The sequence below is a fragment of the Notothenia rossii genome (genome assembly GCF_949606895.1).
Source record: "Notothenia rossii genome assembly, chromosome: 5".
In the NCBI taxonomy this organism is placed as follows: domain Eukaryota; kingdom Metazoa; phylum Chordata; class Actinopteri; order Perciformes; family Nototheniidae; genus Notothenia; species Notothenia rossii.
The window spans coordinates 27398278-27425175 of record NC_136903.1 but is presented as its reverse complement, the minus strand read 5'-3'; the positions used below and the strand labels follow the sequence as shown (position 1 = coordinate 27425175).

At 40.8% G+C, this 26898-nt stretch overlaps 2 protein-coding genes across 5 annotated transcripts in view; one reads left to right on the top strand and one right to left on the bottom strand.

Moving 5' to 3' along the window:
• Window positions 1-695: 695 nt before the first annotated feature.
• Window positions 696-26898, bottom strand: part of LOC307041923 (uncharacterized protein) — a 50122-nt gene continuing 23919 nt past the window's right edge. The window contains exons 1-5 of one of the 4 annotated variants that reach the window (XR_013808946.1): window positions 17213-17659; window positions 15984-17111; window positions 15421-15589; window positions 1391-5213; window positions 696-978 (exon numbers count right to left, since the gene is read on the bottom strand). Coding sequence is in view for 3 of the 4 variants with exons in the window: in XM_079685529.1 (XP_079541655.1) it covers window positions 5153-5213; window positions 15421-15589; window positions 15984-17111; window positions 17213-17453 (1599 nt within the window). In the remaining variant the exon portion in view is untranslated. Of the gene's footprint in view, window positions 5214-15420; window positions 15590-15983; window positions 17660-26898 lie in introns of those variants that run through there. The other 3 variants (XM_079685529.1, XM_079685530.1, XM_079685531.1) reach the window with 3 other exon arrangements.
• Window positions 18600-24850, top strand: LOC307041925 (uncharacterized protein). Its single transcript, XM_079685533.1, has 6 exons — window positions 18600-19452; window positions 19815-20440; window positions 20728-21046; window positions 21502-21556; window positions 21904-22057; window positions 24247-24850. The coding sequence occupies exons 2-6, from the start codon at window positions 20430-20432 to the stop codon at window positions 24371-24373; spliced, it is 666 nt and encodes a 221-aa protein (XP_079541659.1). The 5' UTR covers window positions 18600-19452; window positions 19815-20429; the 3' UTR covers window positions 24374-24850.

Sequence of the window (26898 nt, the reverse complement as noted above, 5' to 3'; positions counted from 1 at the left end):
AAGAGGTGCTGCAGCACAGGCAGTATGAGAAAAATAAAGAGACTTTTTGCACATTAAAGCATGTAAACATGTCACAGTAAAGGCACAACAAAAACATTATGAATCCTGAAAATGAATACGGCCCATTTAAAATACATTTCATTATTGTGAATAATTATTTTAGAGATTCTTGTGTAGTGAAATGTAAAATTGTGTCAGCCTCCGTTTATATTTTACAAGTGCAACCACATCATGGTGAAAACAATCCCATGAACTGCATTTTTCACAATTTGTCCAAATGGCTTCTTCAGTTATAATGTCAAACAGGGACTTGACTTTGCATTCTCTTCACAACATGCTTTGAATACACCTCCAGCCACAGATAATTATATATAATGGCAAAGAACAAGAAACCCTGCGAACAGTCTTTCAAAGCCTGTGATGATTGATTAGGGCTCACTTAGAATTCAAGCAAAGGCCGACTGAAAAACACTAGACCATCTGGAATATCAGATAAAAGTAAAAAATAGAGCCCCAGTCATCCCACTTGTGTCCAACATTTTCTGAAATATATTTGTGCAGTAAACAGCATTGAAATGTTTTATTATAACATTGTTAAATAATTTGAAAATACCTGTAACACATAAAAAGCACATCAAATAGAACAACATATTTGACTTTCTACTGAAATAACTTCAATCAGGAGAGACGTGATGTATGGAATACATGTTTATTATCGGGTCACATTATATAAATGAAACATAATGATGACAGTTTATAACAAGTGAATGAAATGGTGTTTGGCGATTAGGCCCAGGTTTTGTAGGATGTCATTCGGGAAGGGAAGAACCGTTTCCGATGAACCCCCCGGGTCTAGACACTGGTGGTGGTGATAAGTGGTTAGGTCCGGTTGGAAGGGAGAAGGTTGAGCTTGGCCCTGAGTTGGAAGCAGGAGGCGAAGGGGTGGAGGAGGGTTGCGCGTTGACACCTGGAAGACAGCTGATGGAAAAGGGGAGAGCATATATAGAGGGATTAACAGGTGCGATGATTAGGCTTGTGAATGGAGGGAAGTGATAGGTTAGCTGAGGAGTGGGGAGTGGCGCTCCCTATCCTTTAGTGAAGGGAGCGAGTATTGCCATGACGCGCAATACGAAGTGATAGGTCTTCCTGCCTGAACTTGCGCTGAGCTTCATTTCAATCAGGAGAGACGTGATGTATGGAATACATGTTTATTATCGGGTCACATTATATAAATGAAACATAATGATGACAGTTTATAACAAGTGAATTAAATGGTGTTTGGCGATTAGGCCCAGGTTTTGTAGGATGTCATTCGGGAAGGGAAGAACCGTTTCCGATGAACCCCCAAAAGAAGTGAAGGTATGAAGTACTGAACGTGATGAAATCTTACCTTGTGGGATGCAGTGGAAATCTATGGATGAAAAGAGAGGTTAGTACATGTGGGGATTTAGGCATCCTCCCTGGACGTACAGGGCTTCCTGGACGTACAGGGCATCCTGGACATACAGGGCGTCCTACGTACGGGGCATCCCGGACATACGGGGCGTCCCGGACATACGGGGCTTCCCGGACATACGGGGCATCCCGGACGTACGGGGCATCCTGGACATACAGGGCGTCCTGGACATACAGGGCTTGCCGGACGTACGGGGCATCCCGGACGAACGGGGCATCCTGGACGTACAGGGCATCCCGGACGTACGGGGCAACCTGACTTCGCAGGGACACATTTTATACAGACCCGAAGGTTACAACCTGGACGTACAGGGTTAGACATGCAAGGATAAACATGAGCCGCGGGGCGAATATACGTGCTGACATGCTAAGAACCACCACCAGTTATATGGATACGTACCAATTTGAAGGTTGGAGAGACCTTTGGATAGCCAGCACGGCACTGGCGTTCGGACGAATGTAGGATGAGAAGCGGTTGTTGTAGGGAAGAGGAACAATTACCTTGATTGCGGCAGGTTTGCTGCACCTATCCTGAACGAGCCCAGAAATGCTCTTAAGACACCACCACCAGTTATATGCATGTTTACCAGAGGTAAACTGGAGAGATCTTGGATAGCCGGCACGAGCCGATGCCCGGCGAAGAGGGAGATGTAGACAATGTAATGCGGCTGTTGGCTTGAGTACAATGATGCATGAATATCATACCCTGCTTAACATAAGCCATGTGAGCATGAACCAAATATATGAGTGCAATATGAGCAGCATGAAATAATATTTGCTTAGGTAAATGCTGAGACATGACCCATGATATAGGCAGGGCTCAACGCTAACTTTTAAAAGTGGTTGCCAGGCTGGCAAACCAGGCATCCGCTTTTGGTTGCCAACTGAAAATACGGTTGCCCTTTTTGATACCTTATATTTTAAATAATTAAGATGCTATACAGTTATACATCCACTTAATAATGAACATGTGACACGAGAATGTTCAAATGCCTTACAATAAGTAATTAACGCACTTATTTGAACCTAAGTGGTAGTAAACTTGTCCACCCTCAATTGCTGGTATACAAAATACCAGTAGTGCTGCTGTTGTCCTGTCTTCATAGATCCCTCACAAATGAATTGAGCAAGTCACCAGTTTCTTGATCATCCGTTGTCTCCCTTTCAAATGTGGGTTTTCTTGACCTTTGTGCTGACCCCCACCATAGACCCATTGGCCCTTCAGCATGAAGTCTTGGATTGGCCAGACTAATACATTTCTAATGTTAAATAAATGAAAACCATTCATAGTTAAACATTTGATATTAATTATTGATGCTGTAAATTACCTTTAATATGTCTAACTATATTTAAAATGTGTTACCTTTTTATAGAGTGATTATAATTTAATGCAACCATTTTCTATGGTAAAGTTTCGTTTTGCACTTTTATTTTGTAGTAATAAGATCGGGACTCTTATTTTGAAGGAACTTTTACCGGAAGTGAATAGAAAACATTCCTCTTTGTTTTTCGTTCGGGTTTTACCTTACGCTCCATCAGTTGAATCACTTTGAACATTCATTGGAGAAGTTGAGGTGTTGGCTGAACTTTTATCACAGTCAAGCAACTTATTTTTGCTTCGCCATTTTGTTGTAAAACAAACACACGGCGCACCGCGCACGCGAGTAAACGTGCATCGCTTCTGGCTCTGTAATCACGCCAATGCACGTGCAATTTAAGTATCAGGTTCCGACTGGTCACAACAATTAAATATCACTCTTAAAAACGAATATGAACATTTATCTATTTTGGGGTGCACGTTTGCTGTCCTTATTTCTTATGTTAAAAACTGGTTGCCACTGATGGCAACCAAAGTCCAAGAAGTGGTTGACATTTCCAAATGGTTGCCAATGGCAACCGTTGCTATCGAGCCCTGGTATAGGACTAGCTTAATTAGCAGTTTAATTACGCCACGGTGAGACGTAGATGCTGATGTGCTGGTTGGGTGATTAGACTGTCTTCTATCATCTTACATGAACATCTCTTTCTCCCTGAAAGAAACCCCCAAAAACCACGGATGGGCAGCATCCGTGGCTGTGTGAAGCTTGAAACTGCGGTACTTACTGAGCATTGTGACGGGTAGTTGTTACCCGAACTGCATAACTCCATGCTGTAACGCGTTACACCCGACACTGCCTGGAACTCACCTTAACCCTAAACTAAAGCAACGATATTCTCTCTTTTTTCCTCTCTCCTTTTTCTTCTTCTCTTTCTCTCTCTTCTTCTTCGTTCTTCTCTTCTTTTGCTTTTCTCTTTCTTCTTCTTTTCTCCTTCTTTCCTTTCTCTCTTTTCTTTCTTCTCTTTTCTTACCTGTTTTAGCGGTGAGGCGCAGGGAAAGGAGGCGAGCCTGCTGTGCGCTGAACCTGCTAGTAGTGATGTTACGTATTGCGCCGAGGCTTCGGAGCGTGTGTCGAGTAATCCCCAATCTTTTTGTGAAGCATGTATCGAGGCTTGTATCATTTTGGGCCAGTGACGTCATCGATGACAAGCGAACCTCGCTGCCTGTCGATACCACGTGATTCATTTGAACCGTTGAGCCACAACGCTCATAATACCCATGGATGTATAACAAAACCATATTACCCCTCCTGTACCCGGGTCCGCTGGTGACACGATGGAATTAAAAGAGCTCAGACCCTCACTTATATAGAGGTCGGAAAATGTCATAAGTATAAATAGATACAAGCATAAATAAATGTAGGAATAAAACATGAATAAATGCAGATAAGATATATCCAGTGTTTTTTTTTTGGGTAGATTCAGCGTGTGGGCTGTGGCTCGCTGGAAAGCAGCCGACCCACGACCGCAGGGTTTGCTTATAGAAGCTACAGCTAAATGAGATAATGCAGTTAATAAATGTATTCCTGATATGGTTTAGCCTTCTCAGGCTACAACGTGGTTAAGTTTATGAATAATATTAAGGAATACGAATCCCTCTTTGCAATGTTTACCAGCCTCCTATAGGCTTTTCAATCACAATCATTCAACTGGAATGAAAACAATATTGTTAACATGAAAATAGGATTTTATGTCCGTTGTTTAGAGTTATTCTAAGGCTTTACTCATTGGGAACTCGGTATGAGATAGAGCGCAACTGTTGAGATTTCCAATTTGCCTGTTTTACACGCTTTGACCAACAGGGGTTTATGTTCAAATGAAGCCCATGATGAAGCCTCATGACATGAACCCTTTGCGAACCAATTGCTGGAAAGCTTCAAAGCTTCATAAGGCTTCATCTCGCCATCACTACCTGCTTGCCACCTAAGACGCACTTAGAGACCAGTACTGCTACTGAGCCAGGAGGAGAAGTAGCTTCGATGAGATGTAGCTTGAGCCCTGCCTGCCTGCAAGAGGGGTTGTGGTTGAAGCCGGAAGTGGGTGAAGCTTCGCAAGCGATGAGGGCCCGTTCCGCGTGAAGGCCGGAAGCGCCGCATTTGAGCGGCCCTGATGCCAGTGATGCCCTCTCGAGAGACTGAAGGCGTGTGTCAATTGTTTGCCTGAAGTAGCCCATTTCCATTAAGCCGGAGGAACTTCCGTGGAGCTCAGTATCCTTGTCTTTTTCTTCCGCATCCGGGTTTGCGGGGTGGCCGGCTAGAACCGCTAGCCAACTGGGGAACGCCCCCTGTAGCTTAATCCGCAAGACTGCGGAGCTGATGGATTAATACCCGGAGCTGGGACGAAGCCCTGCTGCTGCTTGCGCGTTGACACCTGGAAGACAGCTGATGGAAAAGGGGAGAGCATAGAGGGATTAACAGGTGCGATGATTAGGCTTGTGAATGGAGGGAAGTGATAGGTTAGCTGAGGAGTGGGGAGTGGCGCTCCCTATCCTTTAGTGAAGGGAGCGAGTATTGCCATGACGCGCAATACGAAGTGATAGGTCTTCCTGCCTGAACTTGCGCTGAGCTTCATATCTCCAGAGCCAACCCTGTCTCCTAAAAATTACGTTCCCACAGAACAAAAATGCATTCTCAATTACGTTTAGCTAGAAACTTATTTTCTCCCACGTTATGTTTGTTATGAACGTATCTCAAATACTTTTATTTTCTACATATCTTCTAGAAACATATTTTCTCCCACGTTACGTTAGTCATGAACGTATCTTAAATACATTTATTTTCTACATATCTTTGAGATTTATTGCCTTGCTTAATAACGATAATAGTCATTTCTAAATAACATTTTAGAGCACACATTTGAAATCGACAATCGGGCTTGGTATATGGTTAAATTAAAATCAGTAGGCAAGGCTGTAATTTCGCCAGCTGTTACTCTCATGAGCGAGGCAATTTCAATTTGCGTACACGTAACAGCACCGCGCGTTCATGACAGCATGGTACTGGATTGTTATTATGATGGATTTGATATTAATGAGGCGGCAGTTAGCAGCTAGCTAGTAATTATGCTAATTCACACACCAATAGTTATGTACTTTTATATTACACTGTAACAGGAACTAGTGATATCCAAGCAACAGCTAGCTTCATTTAGCATGAAATAATTATTGCACTGTATATATATATATTAGGGCCGGGACTTTAACGCGTTAATTAAGATTAATTAATAACACAAAAATTAACGCATTTTAATCACACTTGTTTTTGCACCGCGGAACGTTTCTCACTGGATGAGTTTCAGGGGTACCGATTATACTGGAGCACCAACTAACGTTCATGACTTCAAACAACAACAAACCACAGTGAACAATAGTCAAACGTGAACGAAGAAGCTGATGAGATCGCTTTGGTTGGCCCCGTGGATGGGACATTTTGTTTTAAAAAACGGACGGATGGAAGCATCGATAAGAGCACAGTTGTTTGCAAATTATGCAAAAAGGAATTTGCGTATCACCGCAGCACATCAAGCCTCAAGTATCACCTCAATGCAAAACATATAGCAGCTAGCGTGGAAGCTAGCGTGGACGTTAGCCCGACTCGGAGTACAAGGACCTACACCCAATTCGCGTTGATCAAACAGTGGCCTATGCAACAGAGAGATTTTACTTTTCATCAGGATATTGGAAGAATAGGAGGGATTGAGGTCAATCACTGGCACTTTTTTATTTTATTTTAAATGGAACACTTTATGTTGAACTATTTATTACGTTGTTGGTGCAACTGGCACTTTATGTTGAACTGTTTATTGTTTTGGCCAAGGTTATTGAGAGAGTTGGACTGAAATTGATTAGATTTTTTAAATCAACTGTTGGTAAATCAACAAAGTCTGTTATGGCCTCTGAAGCAACAGAGAGATGTTTTCTGATAGTCAGGGTTTCCAATGTTCTGAATGTACTTGAAAGTATTGTGTTTTACTTAAAAAACAAAGTGTTATAGTTTACAGAAGGTCTACCTACCTATAGGCTACCTGAATCTCTGAAATGTACTATATTCCTAAATATGCTATTGCTACACTTTATGGCAAAAATTGCACTTTTCTGTTGGTCTTTGTTAAGTACCACCTTGAAAAAAATAAACAATGTTTTGATCCTTAAGCTTATGTATTCAGTCATTATTCAATGGTATACTAAAATACATGTGAAAAAAATTGCTTCTCACTGTTCTCAGGTCAAATATTTATATGTGATTAAAAATGCGATTAATTGCGATTAATTAATTACAAAGCCTGTAATTAATTAGATTAATTTTTTTAATCGAGTCCCGGCCCTAATATATATATATGTATATATAAATATATACATATGTATATACAGTATACGTACATATGTATATATATACTAGGGCTGTCAAGTTAACGCGTTAATAACATAAAAATTAACGACACTAATTATTTTAACGCGATTAACGCATGTGTATTTTATGTCCTCGGCCGCCCTTTAGTTTCAGAGCGCATCGAGTTTAAAATATAATTTACAAGCTGATGCTGACAGCCCCGCTCCTGTTCGTCTGCTTGCTGCAGACCACACTTCCACGCTCACCGGCAGGCCCTGACTGGCCATCGGGAGGACCGGGAGGTTGTGTGTAGTGTGCAGGGCCCTGACCAATTTGCTGCCCTAGGCAAGATTTTAGCTGGCGCCACCCCCCCCCCCCCCCCCCCCAAATGCAGACACTCACTATGACTCGCGCATGCATGCGGTTGTGGCATGACCACCAAAACAGAAAGATATGGACACAATATGTGTGCAAATGTATTTAGTATCCTATCCATTTGAACATGATTTAAGTGGGGAGTGGATCTAACCTCCTCTAGGGGGGTCCGGGAGCATGCTCCCCCGGGAAGATTTTTGTTTGTTTATATTGAAGTTAAAAGCATCAATCTGGTGCACTTTGAGAGCAAAATTAAGAGATCTATGGATACATCTTTGAACACCCATATGAAACACAACTGTAAGCAGATTTTCTTTTTATTTATGGATATTTTACAAATCACTCCCCTTTTAAACTGTATTCTTGTTTATTAATAACAATTGTTTCTACTTTCATATAGTATTTTATACTATAAGAGAATAGATGAAAATCTATTCTTTTGTTTTTTTATAACTATGATGATCAATAAAGGTGTGCCTTTAACTTCAGGAGAGAGCTCTCTAAAGCTCTCCCCCCCGCGACCGCTTACATAGTAAATTCCAATGTTAATAAAAGCTGTATATGTTTTTTGGGAGTTTGATTTATTTTAAATTAACACAAATACAAAATTAAAACCTATAATTGCACACTAAAACCATTATTTAAAAAAAAGAACAATTTCACATAAACCTCTGGTTTTTACTGGGGCTGGGGCAGTTGAACTTGATTTGTGGGGGGGGTGGGGGGGGTGCGCCATAGTTTATGGGCGCTGTACGCAATACAGGCGTAGTTCTGTTAGTATAAGATAACAAGATGTACTTTGTTGATCCAAAATCGGGAAATTGTGTTGTTTATTTATTTTTTTTCGGCGCCCCCCATTGATTGATGCGCCCTTAGCATTCGCCTATACTGCCTATGACAAGGGCCGGCCATGTATGTGTGGCGCGAGCGAGAGAGAGACCTTACGTGTATTGTTGTTGTTAGCATCTGGTGCTAGCAAGCTGCGCTAACGGATTTAAGGAGCTGTTTAAATTAAAACAGAGGAGCGACATTTCGCCGACAACTGCGCCGAGCACTTGACTTTATGCAGGTAGCCAGACAGTGGGACATTGTACGAAAAGTCAGCACACTCAGCACGGATAGTGCGCGCAACATGATTGCAGCGTCCAGGCAGCTCCCGTTCGAGCATATGCCTTGAGTTGCACATAGCTCCAACGATCCATCACACACACATACACACGCACACACGCTTTGTATTGTATTATTGTATGAGAGAGGTTCCAGGTTGAATTGAGGCGAATATTTGTAATGTTCAGAGGTTGTTGTGTCTAATATTCATGAGAATATTTGTCATTGTTCAAATGATAATACACATTTGCATAAAGCATATTTGCCCACTCATATGTTGATAAGAGTATTTGTTCTGTCCTCATCAGGACATTGTTGTTCATTTGTTGGATTTGTCTCCCCCTGCTGGCGGTAGTCATAATGTGTAAAGTATGTGCCATGTGGCCTAGTGCATAAGGAAGCTGCATGTGGACAGGACAGCCACATGTTTTTTTGGTGACCACAATTTGCCCTAATCCTTGACGTTCCGTGCCTTTTGTCGCGTTATTGGCATGTACAATTGATATAAACGAAGTGTTCTTTCATTTCCAATGAATATGTTTACAGTATAGAGACTAGTTTTGAGATGATAGTTAATGTGTGTTGTAAACTCCTCTGTAGAACTACCGTTAGCTACAGCCATAATGTTGTGCTACAGCAGGGACGCCCCTTTGCAACTTGGGGCCCTAAGCGACATTGTGAGATGAGGCCCCCTCCCCAACCGACAGGAGTGAAAAAAAATAGTTTGGAAACAAAGTAGGCTACTTTGCAAATATAATTCCTGTTTATTATTATTATTATCAACAGTTACTTTTTTATACAGTGAGGTAAATGTGCATGTATGTCGTTCAGTATGCGTTTAGTAGAGGTGTAACGTTTCACAAACATTTCAGTTCCGTACGTACCTCGGTTTTTAGGTCACGGTTCAGTGCGTTTTCGGTACAGCAGAAAAAATTATCACAAAACATAAAATATATATATATTTTTTATTATTATTAAACTGTGAATAATGTATTCACTCAAATAAATACAAAATATAATAAAATAAACATTAAAGTGCAGCATTTCGATGAAATGAAATAATCTGTATTTGAACGTTACTGTACTAGTACTCACAAAACATAAACTATTAGTTTTGGGTTTTTAATTATTATTAAACTGTGAATATTCACTCAAATAAATACAAAATATAATAAAATAAACATTAAGGTGCAGCATTTCGATGAACTGAAATAATCTGTATTTGGACTGTACTGTGCTAGTACCTAAGCAGCCAGTTTGACATTATGACTTGCTTGTCATTGTATTTTCATGCTTTTTTTAAAGAAAAATGTACTTGTCCACATTGTTTGCCGAAAGGGCAGATCTGCTGGCACTAACAATGTCTCCTGCTGTGGAGAACACCCTCTCGCTAGGGGCAGAGGTAGCAGATACAGCCAGGTAGCGCTTTGCTAACATGGCAACATAAGGATATTTGGCGTTTGTAATAGCTTTGGCTCGGTCTGAACTTTTTGCGAGTGGTGGAGGCTTAAATGCTACAGTAGTGGGAGTTGGGTTTGCACTTCAGTCTTTTTTCTTTTGGTACTGGTGATATTCACGTTCGGGTGATGCCTTTTCAAATGAGTGTGCAAGTTATTGCCAGCCGTGTAACCAATTTTAGTTGAACAATGCCGACAAACAACTTTGCTTCGGACCACCTGTCTTTGTCCGTCATCCTTGTACGTAACTGCGAAACCAAAATGTTCCCAAACCGGAGACTTCAATGATGCTGGAGGATTTTCACCATTTTTTTTGCCAATTACTAGCCTCAAAAAGATTAAAATATAATTAATGCAAATAAACTACTCCTACTAATAATGTTAATCATAATCAATTCAATAATACAAATACTATATTGTTTTATTATAATATAGTTGTAATATAGTCAAGACAAAACATGCTTATGCAGGGTGTCCGCGGGGTCTTAAAAAGTATTAAAAGTTGATAAATCAATTTAGTGAAAATTAAGGCTATTAAAAAGTATTAAACGGCATTTTCCAAGGTATTAAGAAGGTCCACAGCAACGACAACATGAAACATTGAAACACCCTTTAATTTACTGAAACGACATGTCGGGAAACCCCCCAAGGCGGCCTCATGCATAGCGCGCGCCGTAAAATGCTGCTTATTATTTTAAGTTTCGTTGCCTTGCTCCGCTCTGTGGGGGGGGGGGGGGGAACTAAGCGACTAGGTTAACGGGTCCCACGGTGGGTAGACCGGCATACGCAACGCTCTGGGGGTCCAACGGCTCCGTGTGTAAGCCCTATATGATCATTTTCTGATAACGATGAAATAGCCCGCCTCCCTCTCCCCGCGTCTCCTGCTGCTGCTGGGCTGTCAGAAGAGGGGGAGGAAAAGAGGCAGGCACCGTTTATTAAATATTCTTATATTATTATACAGAGAACAGAGTCGTTATCAATTTGTTTGAAAGCTCAATAAATAACAAAGAAGACCTCTGACCGGCACTTTTCTAATTTTGTACGGAAGATTTAAACTTTAACGGACATGTTGACCGGCGGAACATTTTTTTTACGGAAACTGCCGCACGGTCCCCTCGTTCCTTGGAAGAGGCGGTGAGGTGGGTGTTTTTCATCTGCTGTGGACTACCGGAGAGATATACAGCAGGAGAACACGCCGTCCACCGCGGAGAATAAACAGAAGGGCAACCATGCTCCGGGGTCTTCTTCACTGCTTTTGGTGTATTTCGGGAGGCAGCAGCGCCACTTACAGGCCTCGTTTCCAGCATTTCCAGCGGTCTAGTGTGAACGGACACGTTAATGAATCGAATGCGTGTGAACGGAAGCCTTTTTTGCGCTTGCGTATGCGTCCTCGTGGGGCCGGGGTCTAAGCCAAACTATATCCGGTCACAGAGATCTGCTATTTTAAAGTAAAGTCAACACATATCGACCCTAAATATAGTCTATATTAAGAACGAAAAAAATCATAACATATATATCCTTTTTTGTAAACATATGACAAATGTGTGAGGGTGATGACGTCAGAGCATCGTCCTATGTGCCAGGGCTTAGCCCCGGACAGCCCCAGCCCAATTTAACCCCTGGGTATTTGAGAGGGTGCTCCTATATGGCATTACCCCGCTGAAGCTCACCAAAGTTTAACATATTTCATAGTTCAAAGTTTTTGTCAATTGTTTTGTTTATTGGTCAAATACTGGTTTCTAATGGTTTCTGAGGAGTTTTACTGGAATGAAAGAACACAGAGTCTACAGAAGCAAAAAAGCAGCATACTGCATTAAACCTGACCTTCACAGAGAGGTTGAAGTTCATGTGGAAAGGAGGCTTCAGTAGTCTGTCTGCACTCTGTTTAGTTTTGCTATCTTACTATCAATATAGTAAATGTGAGGAAAAGTGTGTAGCCAATGTAACCGGTTAGAACTCAAAGTTGGAATGAGGTCTTAAAATGTATGGAAAGGGTCTTAAAAAAGGTCTTAAAAGGTATTAAATTTGACTTCAGGATTCCTGCATATACCCTGTTATGACATGCTCAAAAACTGATATTTCTTAAATCTGTATTCAAATGTCAGCAATGTATCAACAACTACACACACATTTCTATCAGTATTTATCTGTGTTGTGGTTGACATGAAGATGACTGTTAGGAGTTAAGGGGGGAGGCTGAGCATCACCATGAAATGTGCAAATTGACATAAAAATGAATAAAAGGGGAAAAAATGCTCCATGTTTTTAGGCTGTAAACTTTAACTGTTATGTAAGCCAACTAGACAGACAGTTTATCACTCTTCCTCCTGTACATTAGCAGATAAAAGGCATAACAGACTTGAATGAACGGTAAATGAAGAATGCTGGAAATAACTGCATCTCCATTAGCCTATATGCTATGCAGAGACTGCCTTCTTCATGTCGTGAATTGCAGCTGATGTTTTAATATGGCAATTGGCCATTTGATTTATACAACATTCGCAAGTAGTACATTTGACACATACAATAACCCACCTTCGAGTGATGCTCTAGTTTCTTCATGTTTTATTTTTTGCGCCGGACTGAAACTGTCTTTTTACCGACATCTCTTCACCTGCACTAGTGGCCGTATCAAAGCCGTGATTGGTCAGATGTCGATTCATTGCAACAGTGTCAGGTTACAGACGTGCTCCCCTTGTCACCTCTCACTCTCGCGTGGGGTGCGCGGAGAACTGAGCGGAGAACTGCACACAGCAGCTGAGGCCCTCTGGGCGGGGCCCCCTGCGCAAGGCGGGGCCCCATGCAGCCTGCGTGATTGGCCTGTAGAGAGGGGCGGCCCTGTGCTACAGCCATGTGTGTGTATGTTCTTTGGTGTTGATTCAATGTATAATGTGTGTAAATATTATTCTGCATATTTATGTACTTCTTGTATTGTGTTTATTTCCTAGTTTCACCCTTTCTTCATGATTAAAAGCGATTAAACGACATCTACGGTCTCTAGTCCTTGATGGTGGAAGGTGTTTAGCTGACAGTCAAAGTGCACAAGAGATACGTGCACATAGGACGACACAGTATTAAAAACTTGAAAAATATTCCTCTAAGGTACATTTAGAACAGATAAAACATTTGCGATTAATTTGCGATTAATCACGATTATCTATGGACAATCATGCGATTAATCGCGATTAAATATTTTAATCGACTGACAGCCCTAATATATACATATGTGTATGTATATATATATATGTATACATATGTATGTATGTATATATATATATATACAGTGCAATAAGCTTCTCAGTGCAATACGAAGCTACAGGGACGTTAATCTACGTCGGTAATATTAACTTTATTTAATACAACATTTACGGTACAAGATTTACATCATACAGCCCATGTAATATAATATGCGCGTTCATGCAGAGGGAAATAACTCTCAGAATAACGTTATCAGCACATTTTTACAACTTGAGGAATGAATGTTTTTAATAAGGGCTATACAAGTGTTCATACTGGGTAGTTTATTTAGTTTAAAAAAATTATCCAACGATTTACAGACCACTCTTTCCCCATGTAAGTCAATGGGAAAAAGTGTTTCCGGGCCTGGCAACCAAACGGAAGTGTAGTACCGCCGTTTGGCCAGCACGAATTTAAAAAAAGCATGCTAAAAAGCCCAAGATAATAGAGAGGCGAAGTCCCTCACTTTCCGGGGGAGCTCCATGGGACCTTATTTCGGAAAAAGTATGTATTGAAGTCAATGGAGAGAGAAAGATTATCTCTCGATCCCGTTTGAATTGTGCCACGAATTACATATATGATGTTTGTCAATTTAAAAGATAATTTTGCAAGTCAAAAAAATTAAAATGTGTCGTAAAACTGTGAAGTAACACATTTTTTGTGTGAAACCACTCAATGAACTACATCTCCCGTCTCGCACCACACACCAAGACAGCCGTCACGTTGGCACATTTCACCTCTTTCTTTCAGAATGAGGTGAAAATTATTAAACGAGGTGAAAATCACTACAAGTCTGGGCATGTTGAGAGCTGTACATGCACAAAAGGGTTAGTCGGTTCCGTAAGAGCCAGCATGCGGGACCGGGACTCTGTGATTTGTAGTCTTTCTAGTTGCGTATTTTTCATAGTCTTATATTTCAACAGTTTTACAACAAACATGGAAATTATTTTTTAAGATTGACAAACATGTGTAATTCGTGGCACAATTCAAACGGGATCGAAAGATAATCTTTCTCTCTCCCTTGACTTCAATACATAATCTTTCATCTTTCAATCAGCAGGTGAGTGGAGGTTGAGCCGGGAGCCAGGAGTGACAGCCACCATGCACACATAAACAACACAGACAGGGGGAAACAAACAAACACAAAGGAGACGGCTGGAGGAGTACAGCCACCACAGCGTTACCTAATGCAACTCCACACTATGTCTTACGGTGCCGTGTACCGGAGGAAAGAGAGAGAGGAGTGAAGGGGGGGAGAGAGAGAGGAGCGAAGGGGGGGAGAGAGAGGAGCGAAGGGGGGGAGAGAGATGTAATACGGTTTCCTGATAAACGTTTTGTTTGATAGGCCTCAGCTGTGGAGAGTATGTGCTGCAGGGAGGTGGATGCACCTCGCACAACGCACCCAGGAACGAAAGCTAGCTCCGGTCCTTTTCCTGTAAGGGAAACTGTGGACTCGATTTCCTGACAGGCTGGAGTTTGTGCAACCTGCACAAACACCAGCTCACCATGATTACAAATGGTGAAATGCAATGTAAAATTACCAGCTCACTAAATCACAACCGCTCAAACCAACTACAAACTACTACCGCGGATTGGGCGGAGAAGGAGTCCGAGAAAGTTGCTCCCACCATGTGACGTAATATGAGGCGTTTTTTAAAAAAAAAGCAGTTTTTAGGAGCAGAGCTCAAAACAGCTCCTTTCCCTCTGAATTGTTGCCCTTATGTCTTGTGAAGCATATCAAATCCTGCATTCACTTTTTTAATTGTAATTTTCAGGCAAGGTTAAGCATAAATGTAGTAAAAGAAATAACCTGCAAGTTGCTCTTTAAGATGTCATTCACTGTTAACACAATGGAAATAAATGATTTTGTAACGAAACAAATACATTTCACTATTTTAAAGCTTCTGTTTGATTACTTGGATTATATTTGAAAATTCTCAATTCAGTTTGAAATGACATGTTTTATGTCATTTCAGAGTCAAGAAGTCTGAGGAAGTAAACACAAAGACCATGTTGTTTCAAGAAATTCTAGACAACATAGGCTAAAGAATTGTCTTTACATTACACTCCTGCTAAATACGTACCTCTGCAAGAACTCAAGTGTAGCAGCAATCTCCACAGGATAGTCAACGTTTTGCAGATAATATGAGCAGAACATGAACTGTAAGGCTTTAGTAAAGATGGGAAGCTGCTCGTTGATGATAACTTGGTCCACTGCAACCATAAATGTCTTTGCAGTTAGTGGGCTGTTACCTGTAAACAGTTAACAGGCATTCAGATGATCATTTCCAGTAAATAGGTTGTTGTGTTATGAACACTGATTTAGGACTTCATTTCTGAAAAGCCTATATTTGGTCTGAACAGCAAAATATTAAATTGTGTTAAGTAAAAATAAAATAAGACAGGAATATGTTGTTACACAATTTCTTATGCCCTGTTTTTTTGTATTGCAGCATTGTTTAACTATGGATGTATTACATTTAGTACAATGCACTCCTAACCCATTACCTTAGTAAAGACAAACATTTAAATAATAATTCAGACAGATGATTAAAAATAGAAAAAAGGGGACAAAAGAAGAACATAGGATGACATAAGCAAGGAGCAGAAGGATGAGGGGAACATTTCTTTTTAGGAGCCAACTTACCGCAGACCACAATGCAAGGCGTTGAGGGCAGGTTCTTGACATCAACTTCACTTGCAATAGCAGTGTCGTCAACAGCTACAAGCATCTTCTCTTGTTTCTCTCTGAAATGTGCAAGGAGCATTAACACTGCTGCACATGTTTCATCCCCACCTGCCAGGGTTTGGCTGAGAACAGCTCCTGCTGTGTTGGTTGGGTCACTTTGTTGAAACTGAAAGTAGCGAAGGATTTTTTTGAATTTTGTCTCTGTTGACTCATCAAAGTTGAGAGTAATGTCCACTCCAGTTAGCTCCCTGAAAAGGAGCCGGATTCCATTTTCCTGGAAGAGGAAAGGCCACTCCTTAACAAGGTCTTCCATCTCTTTGGAGGATAAGATGTCTCTCCTCTGTGATTGAAACGTCTCAACCATAAGTCTTTCAATTGTCTTTGCATCCCTGGCATTTTCGTCAAACATCCTCTTGAGCTCTTCCTGTTTCTGCTTTTGCATTGTGTTAGTTTCACCAGCAGGAAGCTCTGGCTCAGAATTGATGCAGCCGTATGAATCTTTACGCCTTTTCTTTGCATCATTCGTTTCACCTTCAGATTGCCTTTTCTGGAGGGGACTTTGGAGCCGTCTGTAGTTATCAATGCGATTCAACATTTGCTTTGTGATTGCCTCAATCACATCCCGGAAAGACTTAGGATATTGTATTACCATCTTTCTAGCAATTTCCCCTAGGTGTTTCTTTCCTGGTTTTTTACAAACACTTAATATTTCAGCAACCACAATCCTTAAAACCTCCCTTCTCTCTGCTGCAGATGGTCTCTTCTCAGTCTCCAATGACCATCTTGTATTTGACGCCATCTTATTCCAGGGTACTTCAAAGCTGTAATGCCAGCTACTATCTTCTGTGGCTAGAGATGACGACCCAGTCTCGCATAAAGTGGGTGAGGGTTGAATCTGCATAGCTGGTGAGGGTTGACTTCTCATTGAAGAAGCTAAGCTCCATGTGGCAGCGATCTTTGGTGCAGAGTGAACATTTAAGGCAATTTCATCGTTATCACTAAAGAATGAGTCTTCGCCTGCGCTTTCCTCCTCATTTTGGGAAGTTGCTATTGAGGAGGAGTCATCCATTTCTCTTCGTTGTGAACCTAAACAACACAAAGATGCATTCATGTCAGTCAATATCATTTTCTGGTTATCTTCTGTCCAGCAAGTCTTTAATCATCCTATTGCTATTGTTTTTACTTACTTTTGATGCAAGCCATAACTTTTCTCACTTCGATTGGCTTCAGGAACTTTGCAAGGTCATCTGCTTCCACATACTTAAAGTCCTCAATTGAACCGACTCCAAGGTTTTCGAACACCCCCAGTAGTCGTACGACATCCTCTTGGCGGAATACAGAACTGAAGGACGAGGCCACTTGTCCATTCCTCCATGACTTTAAGAGATGAGATATTTTCCAAAGGATATCTGAGTGTAGTAAATACATTACAACACCATTTTATGTCCCCTGGGTTAATGCAATGTAGACCTCAACACTGGTCAACAACACTGTGCTTAAGGGATATGACTTTCTGTCCATTCAGACTATACAGAGGCAATGGGTAGAAATCCAGGCAGTGTTTGGCATTTACACAGTGCATAGCCTCGGCTGCTTTTGTGACTTCATAGAGTCCATACTCTGGTAAATAACACGAAGTGCACTCTAAGAAAAATCCGTAAAATGATGGCCAATGTGGTGTAAAATTTTACTGTTTAAGTACTGTAATCGACTTTTACATTACTTTTGCCGTTGAAAACAGCGTTGCCAGGTCTGCTTATTATAAGTTTCCCCCAAGATTTTATTTGAAAATAGCAGGTCTACAAGCTCACAACGCGTTGCGTCGCGGCACGTTGTGATCTGCTATTTTCTAATAGTTGCTGTATAGGTTTAAAGTGCTCATGTGGCCCACTTCACTTCTTTTGGGCTTATTTTCTCTAGACCTTGTGGCTTGTTTGTGTCCCTCACAGAATCTGGCAACACTGGTTGCGCATTGCATTGTGGGTGCTTTTGCACGGTAAAAAATATCTGTGGCCGCCATTACAGGAATCCCGCACTGAAAGTGAACCTGAAAGTCTGCTCGGTAGGTTGGTTCATTGTGTTTAATTTGGGAATGGAACCTCATTTCTTAATCAAAAAGGACATTTATGGTAAACATAACATTTGTGTTAATGTTAAATATTTGTTTTATTACGTGTACGTCTGGCAGGTAACTCTCTTCTAACTGGCCCCAGTTAGAATATAGTCCTTAAGCAGTATCCCCCCGTGCAAAAGTTGGCCAGTTCATTGAATTGATAGGTAAAGTTTGTATTTATGGTTAGTTTATTTTCGCAGGTTTGTGTGTTGTTGTTTTATTAGTATCTTTCCAACCTGGCTAACGTTAGCTTCCATTGGCACAGTGTTTTCCCCCCAAACACCGCGGTCAATACAGCTATAATAATATCATATCGACTAATATATATTCGATAGGCTTTGTTGACATTTGAAGGTGTGTGTGTTATGTTGTGGTTACATTTGGATTAAAAGTAGTATTGCAAAAGGCCGCGGGCTAATGTTAGCTTCCATTGGCACAATGTTTTCCCCCCAAACACTGCGGTCAATACAGCTATAATAGTATCATATCGACTAATATATATTCGATAGGCTTCGTTGACATTTGAAGGTGTGTGTGTTATGTTGTGGTTACATTTGGATTAAAAGTAGTATTGCAAAAGGCCGCGGGCTAACGTTAGCTTCCCGTTAGCTTCCATTGGTACAGTGTTTTCCCCCCAAACACTGCGGTCAATACAGCTATAATAGTATCATATCGACTAATATATATTCGATAGGCTTCGTTGACATTTGAAGGTGTGTGTGTGTTATGTTGTGGTTACATTTGGATTAAAAGTAGTATTGCAAAAGGCCGCGGGCTAACGTTAGCTTCCCGTTAGCTTCCATTGGTACAGTGTTTTCCGCCCAAACACTGCGGTCAATACAGCTATAATAGTATCATATCGACTAATATATATTCGATAGGCTTCGTTGACATTTGAAGGTGTGTGTGTTATGTTGTGGTTACATCTGGATTAAAAGTAGTATTGCAAAAGGACGCGGGCTAACGTTAGCTTCCCGTTAGCTTCCATTGGCACAGTGTTTTCCCCCCAAACACTGCGGTCAATACAGCTGCCAAAATCTGGACAAACTTAATGATTATTATCCACTTTCTTCTTACCAGAGAGGTGCGAGGTTGCTCATTCCTCTTAAACACATGCCAACATGGAGCTTGTGAAAGATGTGGTTAAGAAAGCCATACCATCGCTCAGTAGTGATAAGATGGATGCACTCATGGCTAGACTGGTGGAATTAGGAGTTCAATGTGAAGATGACCTGATCCTTGTGGATGCCCCGGACATTCAGGACACTCTGCCACTCATTCAGTGCAGAAGACTCGTTAAGGCTTTCCAAGGAGGTAAGTTTTTTTATTTGTAACCCTAATCTGCACAGTACTGAGGGGTGGACAACACCGACAAAATCAAATATCACCATTATGTATTTATGACTATGTAATGTTAACAGTTGGGTAAGTTCAGTTCATTCTTTAAAATCAGGAAAACACAACAGGTATCACAATATGATACCCAAAATCCTATTCAATAATCTCATATGATATATCAATATATTGCCCAACCCTGTATACTGTCTGTACAAATTCACAGACCCTTAAGGGTCCATTTGTACCCCTGGTGGTCTCCAACGGACATTGAAAACTAGTGTATTAATTAATTAGTAGCATTGGTGATGTGGTTAATTTATGGGGTATGTCATCCATAGATTCACAAGCTGCACCACAGTTCAGAAGCCCTGGCCCTGGCCCTACATCTACACCTCTGCCACAGAGTGATGATCTGTCCCCAACACCACCTGAAGCACCACCTGCCCATACCCCATCTGCCCACTCCCCATCCTGTGAGCCATATTCCATACCATGGCACAAAATGCCCTCAAAGCTCATGGATGTGTTGGGTGAAAAGAAATGGGTAAAGTCGAAAGAAAGACTACAGATGGTTCGGATCGTTGTTGATGATTACCTCCATAAACACCCTGGAAGACCTGGTAGATCCAAGCTGATGGAAATCGCCAAGAACATTGTAGGACAATATCCTCTGTCTTTCAAACAGACAGAGCCCTTTGGAAATATGCCGTTTGCAAAAGATGGTTGTGGTCCTCTCTTTACCCAGCTAGAAAACAGAGTTGAAAATATTAAGAGAACATCAACCCCAGGAAAGAGGCGAGCAGAGGGTGGAGAGGGTGAAGTTCAGCGGAAGAAAAAGTCAAGAAATTCCGATCGTTATGGATGTGTGGAGTGGGATGTTGCTGTAAAGGGAACTGAGAGTAGAGCAGAACTGCTGTCAAAACGAAATGAATTGAAAAGTGCCTTCAAAACCCATGATCCTCAGGTAGGGCTCCAACCATCCATTATGTTCTTGTGTATGTATGGATTACTTTTTGATTGAGTAATTGAGAGGTTAATATTTGAGTTTGATTTATTTTTGGTATATCAATTCAAATTGGTTTTGTATAACTAACAAAAAATAACTGATCTACAAGTTCACAATGGGACTCGTTGTGCGCTTGTATATCAGCTATTTTCACCCGAAATTGATTTATCTGTATTTATATTGATCATTTGTTTTATTATTGATTGAATTTATTAGTTTGATTAACTGTTGCCTCATATCTTTAGGAGTCATCTGTTTCGAAAACTGATGGCTGAAACATATCCCATCCAGCGTGAAACCATCAACGACGGAACCAATGTAAAGGTCCTAAAGGAAGAGTGGCCATTTCTTTTTGAAGCTGCTCACCTGTTTGATCATGCATCTAGACTCCTTGGCTTTTCGTTACAAAACAAGCTGGCACAGGAGCTTTCCAAAAAAGAACCGGGCATCAACAACTTTCTTGACACCAAAGGGATGAAGATGGGTGAAGGTCCAGTACAGCTGATCTGTGGCATTGTGAGATACTTCAAGGAAAACCCTGATCACCTTTTCTGCAAAAATGAGGTACATTTTATGGATTTTAAACCCCACTTTGCGCTGCTGATAATATCGAAATTGGTAAACCATCTCTCCTGGAAACGAAGATAAAAGGAAATCAGTAAAATCCTTGATTTATTTTCCCGACCAGGAGAAAATCCCTCATATAATTATACACTTCCATCCCGGCAGAGCTCCTCTGTCTTGGAGGACCAAATGCTGTCCCCTAATAGAACAAGGTCTTGTAAGGACAGACTTTCCCCCCCTGACCGAAAAGGATTCTGATCCTAACATTAATCGATTATGTTTGTGTAAACAATATTTTTTTATAACTACTATTAACATTATTGTCTATGGTTGCCTCTGATACAGACGCTGGCAGATGGTCTATTTGCCTGCCTGACTGTGTGTTTGCGTACATTGGAAACATAAAATCAACACATTCATATGTGTATCTTTGTTGTTTTATTTTTCGAAAACAGTACTCCGCAGATGCTGAACTCAGCCTCCCCTGTACCCCATGCATCCTAATCAGAGGTTTGTAGTTGAATCATTTTTGCATCCCAGCAAGCTTGGAGATATGTTCTCCATTTGTTCTTAGGTTTACTGATGAGACGATTTGTTGTGATGAAAAGGTATAGAGTTGGTTGATTTTGTTTTGTAAATGGTGCTCAGAACTATGTTGATTAGGGCCAAAATCTTTAAATTTAAGTACACTTGTATGTAAAGTCTGACAAACTAAATGCAGAATACCTTTTCAAAGTATTTGTTGCTTGTTCTTACCATAACCTGTGTTTGGGCTGAGTATGGAAAATTTGGCACGTGTGTACGTTATTATTTTTTTAAATTACTAATACATATTGTTTTTGTGATCTATGTTTAAGGTGACCATCTATTCCAGATTGCTGTTGATCAGGAAGTTGTGAATGACCACATCACCTCCCCCATTGTGGCCCTGAGCTATGCTTTCTGCTTGTTTTATGTCTGCAACATTGAATATCCAAAGGAGATGTCTCTTACCCTGGAATTCATGCAAAGGTAAGCAGCTCATTGTTTTGAAATGTATAAGCTGGGGTATTCAAATTCTGAGACTGAGGGCTTCCCACCAGACAAAGCATGTAAAAAGGTATCCACTCATCGTCCCTTAGATTACTAGCATAGTTGTGCTCAATTCCAGGATGCTTATGGGATCATGATTATTAAATATAATATATATTATATGTTTTGATCCCATTGACACTCTACAATCGAGCCAAGATATTCATTGCTCTTTGACAGGGGTCTTCAATGTTGTTCAGTCCAAGGACCCCTTAGCTGAGAGAGATGAACCAGGGACCCAAATACTGCCTAAAATTGTATTGCAGATTCAACTTTTTCATAGAGTTCATAGACCTGTTTGACAGCACTATCACCAGTGTTGTGTAAAGTTTGTTTGCTTACACATGATCTTTTCTATTGTTTGTTTCATGTTAATGTGTATTATCAAACATATAATCACTTAAACCCTCAATACTTAATAAATGTTCCTATAACACAGGCAGCACATTTTGCAGCTTCCTGTTGAAGGCCCATGCTCTTTCATATAACTTCAGACTACACCAAGTACATAGAAAAGGTCTGTCCTAAGGCATTTGGCATTTATTAGGCTCTGACACTGGGTGATTGGGAAAACATGTACAATATTCCTAACAACTATCTCTGAGCTATCTCTTTAACCAAAGACACACATTTAGGCTATTCTATGTGAGCTGCTTTTGTGACTAATATAACAAAATCCATACCAGGATTCATGCCCCAATGTTAATACTTGTTGTGTAACGTGTACATTTGCACCGAGTGTCACAGTTACCACTCCACTCAACGTTTGACGCCTGTGCTCTTGTTGCAGATGAGCTTAGTGGTTGTGTCACACTTAAGATTGACTGAAATCTGACAAGTAGACTGCGATATTGAAAGTAGCAAATTTAGATGCAGTTTTAATGCAGTGGTTGTATGTGTGAAATCAAAATTGAGCAACTATGTTATCTATTTTGTGACTAAAATGTATATAGACTGTGTACAATCATAATCGATGCAAATAAATCAACCCTCTTTACCTTGGCTGCCTGTGAAGCTGCTACAATGAAATCTGGACCTCCGTCTTTGTGCACTGGATCACAACTCGCCTATCGTGATTATGTGGATTGGTCTGCATTATGAGAATACAAACAAACATGATCCACCTATAGTATGTAGCCAATAACCAAAACCATTGTGGATTTAGTAACTCCTCCTGTCAAATGTTCACCTGTGCATTTAACAAACTATAACACCGCACACTGTCACCTCTAAATTGTATATGTATGTTTAACAAACACACAACTCCACGATAAATGTAGCAAATACCAAGACATTTTACATATAAAATATAGAGGCTGCTACAGTAGGCTGCTGTAGGCTATGTCACAGTGGTGATTATGACAGGAAAAGTCACTAAATACACTATATAGCCTAGTTTGTCAGCACAAAATAATAGTTTTGTTAATTCATATTGTAAAGGTGCATAATGTTTGTATTCTCAAATGCAAACCTATTACCACCACCGAGGAGTGGTGATCCAGAACGGGTTCAGAGGGACCAGAAAGAGGTCCCACTGTCATTGAAACAATCTTCCCGGACAGCACTGTTTACAACAGACTCGCCGGCCATTTTTGACGGCTCATGTAAATTATATATTTTTTTGTCACAAAATAGACCATTACTCATTGTTCATTAATTTTAGACATACATTTCAGATTAAAAGTTTGTTATCAATCGTCACAACTTCTTTCAGCACTCGTGACTACTAGCGACTACTACTAGCTGTGCTACTCATGCACTGAGTTAACGGTGCCCTGAGATCGTTCATTGCACGTACAGTATATCCACACAAGTCACAGGTGCACGGGTTATGCTGAGATTTCCAGTATAGTATGTTGGTGATGAGCAGACTTTAACAGCACGTTGTCTGAGTTGCTCAGTTTACAGGAGCAAAGTGTTATTGTAGTAGTAGTATTTTGCAACATTAGCTGTAGATGGAAACACACACACGGGCATGGTGGAGAAAACAAATGTATGCTATTTTAGACGGCTCCACTCCTGTAGAGCCACACTACAAGTAGTATCTCAGCTTTGTCTGCATGTTACTCTTTAGTTCAGTTTCATTCATTTAGTTGCATGTGCAGCTAAACATATTTCTGTTTCCTTAGAGTTTTCTTTGGAATGAATCCTGACCGAGGGTCCAAGGCTGAGATGAAGGGGAAGAAACAGCATCACATTCCTCCAAAACTGTCGAAGCTCGTGACTGAGCTGAAGGAATTTGACTGGCACATGTGAGCTTTCCTCAAAGCTCAAAACCGAACTTTTTGGACTGGACTTTTGGACTAAACATACCAACACACACACACTTAAAAAAAAAAAAAGTTTACTTTTTTTTAATTTGTCACTGCATGTTCTCCTACAGGTTGGGGCAGCGCCTGTCAGCGGGGAATGTTGAGTGGGAGGTGTAGGACGGAGTTGCTACATCCTCTTGGAGGGGGCTCCTCCTTCCTCACTGACAGGTGAGCCAGTAGGGTGCAACAGCAGTGGCAAACATTGGGAGGAATTTATAACTACTAATTTGATCTTGAGGCGCACATGTACACACAGCCCGACCTCTAACATCATGGTGTTAAGAAAAAGGTTATTGTTGCTGTTATTTTACATACTTGAATGTATGTTCATGTTAGGGTTTTACAATTGTATGGAAATGTCTTAAAAAAAAAACATTTGTATGGCACTCAGGTAGCGAGGGGTAAAATTATTGCCCACCACCACAGATTCTTTGGGTTCAAATCCCCCATGTTCGGGGGGAGGGAAGTTGGGAGGGTGATATTTGTCACTGCATGTTCTCCTACAGGTTGGGGCAGTGCCTGTCAGCGGGGAATGTTGAGTGGGAGGTGTAGGACGGAGTCGCTACATCCTCCTGGAGGGGGCTCCTCCTTCCTCACTGACAGGTGAGCCAGTAGGGTGCAACAGCAGTGGGAGAAAAGTTCAGTTTTTTCATTTCATCATTAAATGCACTTTATACATTAGCAAAAAGGAAATAAATGCACTTGTATGGAAAAAATGGTATACATTTTGTTCAATTTCTATATATTGTGCTTTATTCAGTTTGCTTGAAAGTGTAATGATTGTTATTTATTTAGTATTAGGATATATATTTTTTTTTTATCCCAAGATTTAAAAAAAAAGATATTGGGATTAACGGAAGTGTCTGTAAATAGTACATACTAAGGACTGTTAAAATACGGAATTGTCCGTATTAGGATTAACAGAAGTGTCCGTAAATATTACGGACAAAGTCTTGTTAATCTACAGAAATATCCGTTATAAGGTTGACAGAAGTGTCCGTATATGGTACAGACAAAGTCTTGTTAATCTACAGAAATATCCGTTAAAGGGTTGACGGAAGTGTCTGTAGAATAACGGACAATGTCCTGGCAGCAAATTACCAGCACTTTGTCCGTTTTTCAACAGATTTTTTTTTTACAGTGTGTGTGATGTCACCAAAAAGCACACCTCTTTGTCATCTTTAATCAAAACAAGCTCAATCTGTCCGAACTTGATTGACTCATCAGACTCACGTTCAAGGCAGAGAAAAGATCCCTTCTTGTAAAGGGTGCCCTTCAAATTCACCTCAGTGGACACAGAATCAGGTTCTGTGTCCATGTATGCTTCAACTGCATTGCGCACCACATCGCTATACAGGTGAGCATGATATGGAGTTGAGTTTTTTTAAACTCAGCACTGCTGCAAAAAAGGAATTTGTGCTGAGGGTTGTTTGGAGGAGTTGGTGCTGGTTTGCAAGGGACAGGCACACATTCTTAAAGTTTTGTGTCCTCCTCACACATCTCTTGAAATATGAGTGTTTACTCTCAAATCTCATTGTCCATAGCCGTATTAGGGGGCCAAGTTTCAGGATCAATGATGGATAATGGAGAAGATAGTGATGTTTTGGTTTAAGATGTTCAGAAGGAAACAATGCTGTACTTGTTTCAAGATATTCAGCCACAACAATGTTAAGGTATGCGACTTGGGCAGTGATGATCTTGGGTGCACACACTAGTTCAACAAGTTCTTTCAATGTGATCAACAGTTGCCATGCTGGGTCACAAGCATCAACTTTGTCACCAATAAGGACAGGCAGAAGTCTAAGGAGACACCAGTTCTCTGCAGCTTGACCACCTAATGTGTTGGCCTTTTCATTCACCCGACAAGGAGATGAGCTGGAATCTGAGTCCTTGTAAGCAAATTGTGTGATTCGTCTGTTCAGCTGAGAGTATGTGAACCAATGATTTACTTTTAGAAAGTAGCGCAGGTAAATAGCCAAGTCATAATTGACAACCCCCTCAAACAAGTCATGGCCTATACATGGGGGAAGACCTGGCTTACATACATGGAAATGTTTCAGAGAGTTGAAGATTGAATCACGATATATGCCTTTGACATCATTCACATCACTCTCCTGCAATATCTGCACTGCTCGTTTGTAGCCATCCACTGTTCGGGCAGGAAAGCTCTGGCTCACATTCTCAAGCTGGTCTCTATGTACCTCACAATACCTGCAGAAATACTTGGAAGTGCTGAAATTCTGTGTGTAGCCACCAATGCAGTGTGAACCCAAATTGTCACCTACAATAGATATTACTGTAGCTCGAACAATATGACCAGAGGTCAAGTCCATGTTCCTCAAGCTGTCTCAGGTCTGACAACATTTTAAAGAACACTTTTTCCTGACCAAAGTATTTAAAGTCTGTCTCTTTGCACAATAGTACTAATTGCATGTTTTCAATGTTAGAACGATGAAATGGCTCAAGGTC

Bases quoted from the DNA above. Each gene is read 5' to 3' on its own strand.
- LOC307041925 (XM_079685533.1), top strand. The intron at 21,047-21,501 runs GTACATTTTATG...TTTCGAAAACAG, and splicing joins ACCTTTTCTGCAAAAATGAG to TACTCCGCAGATGCTGAACT. The intron at 21,557-21,903 runs GTTTGTAGTTGA...TCTATGTTTAAG, and splicing joins CCCATGCATCCTAATCAGAG to GTGACCATCTATTCCAGATT.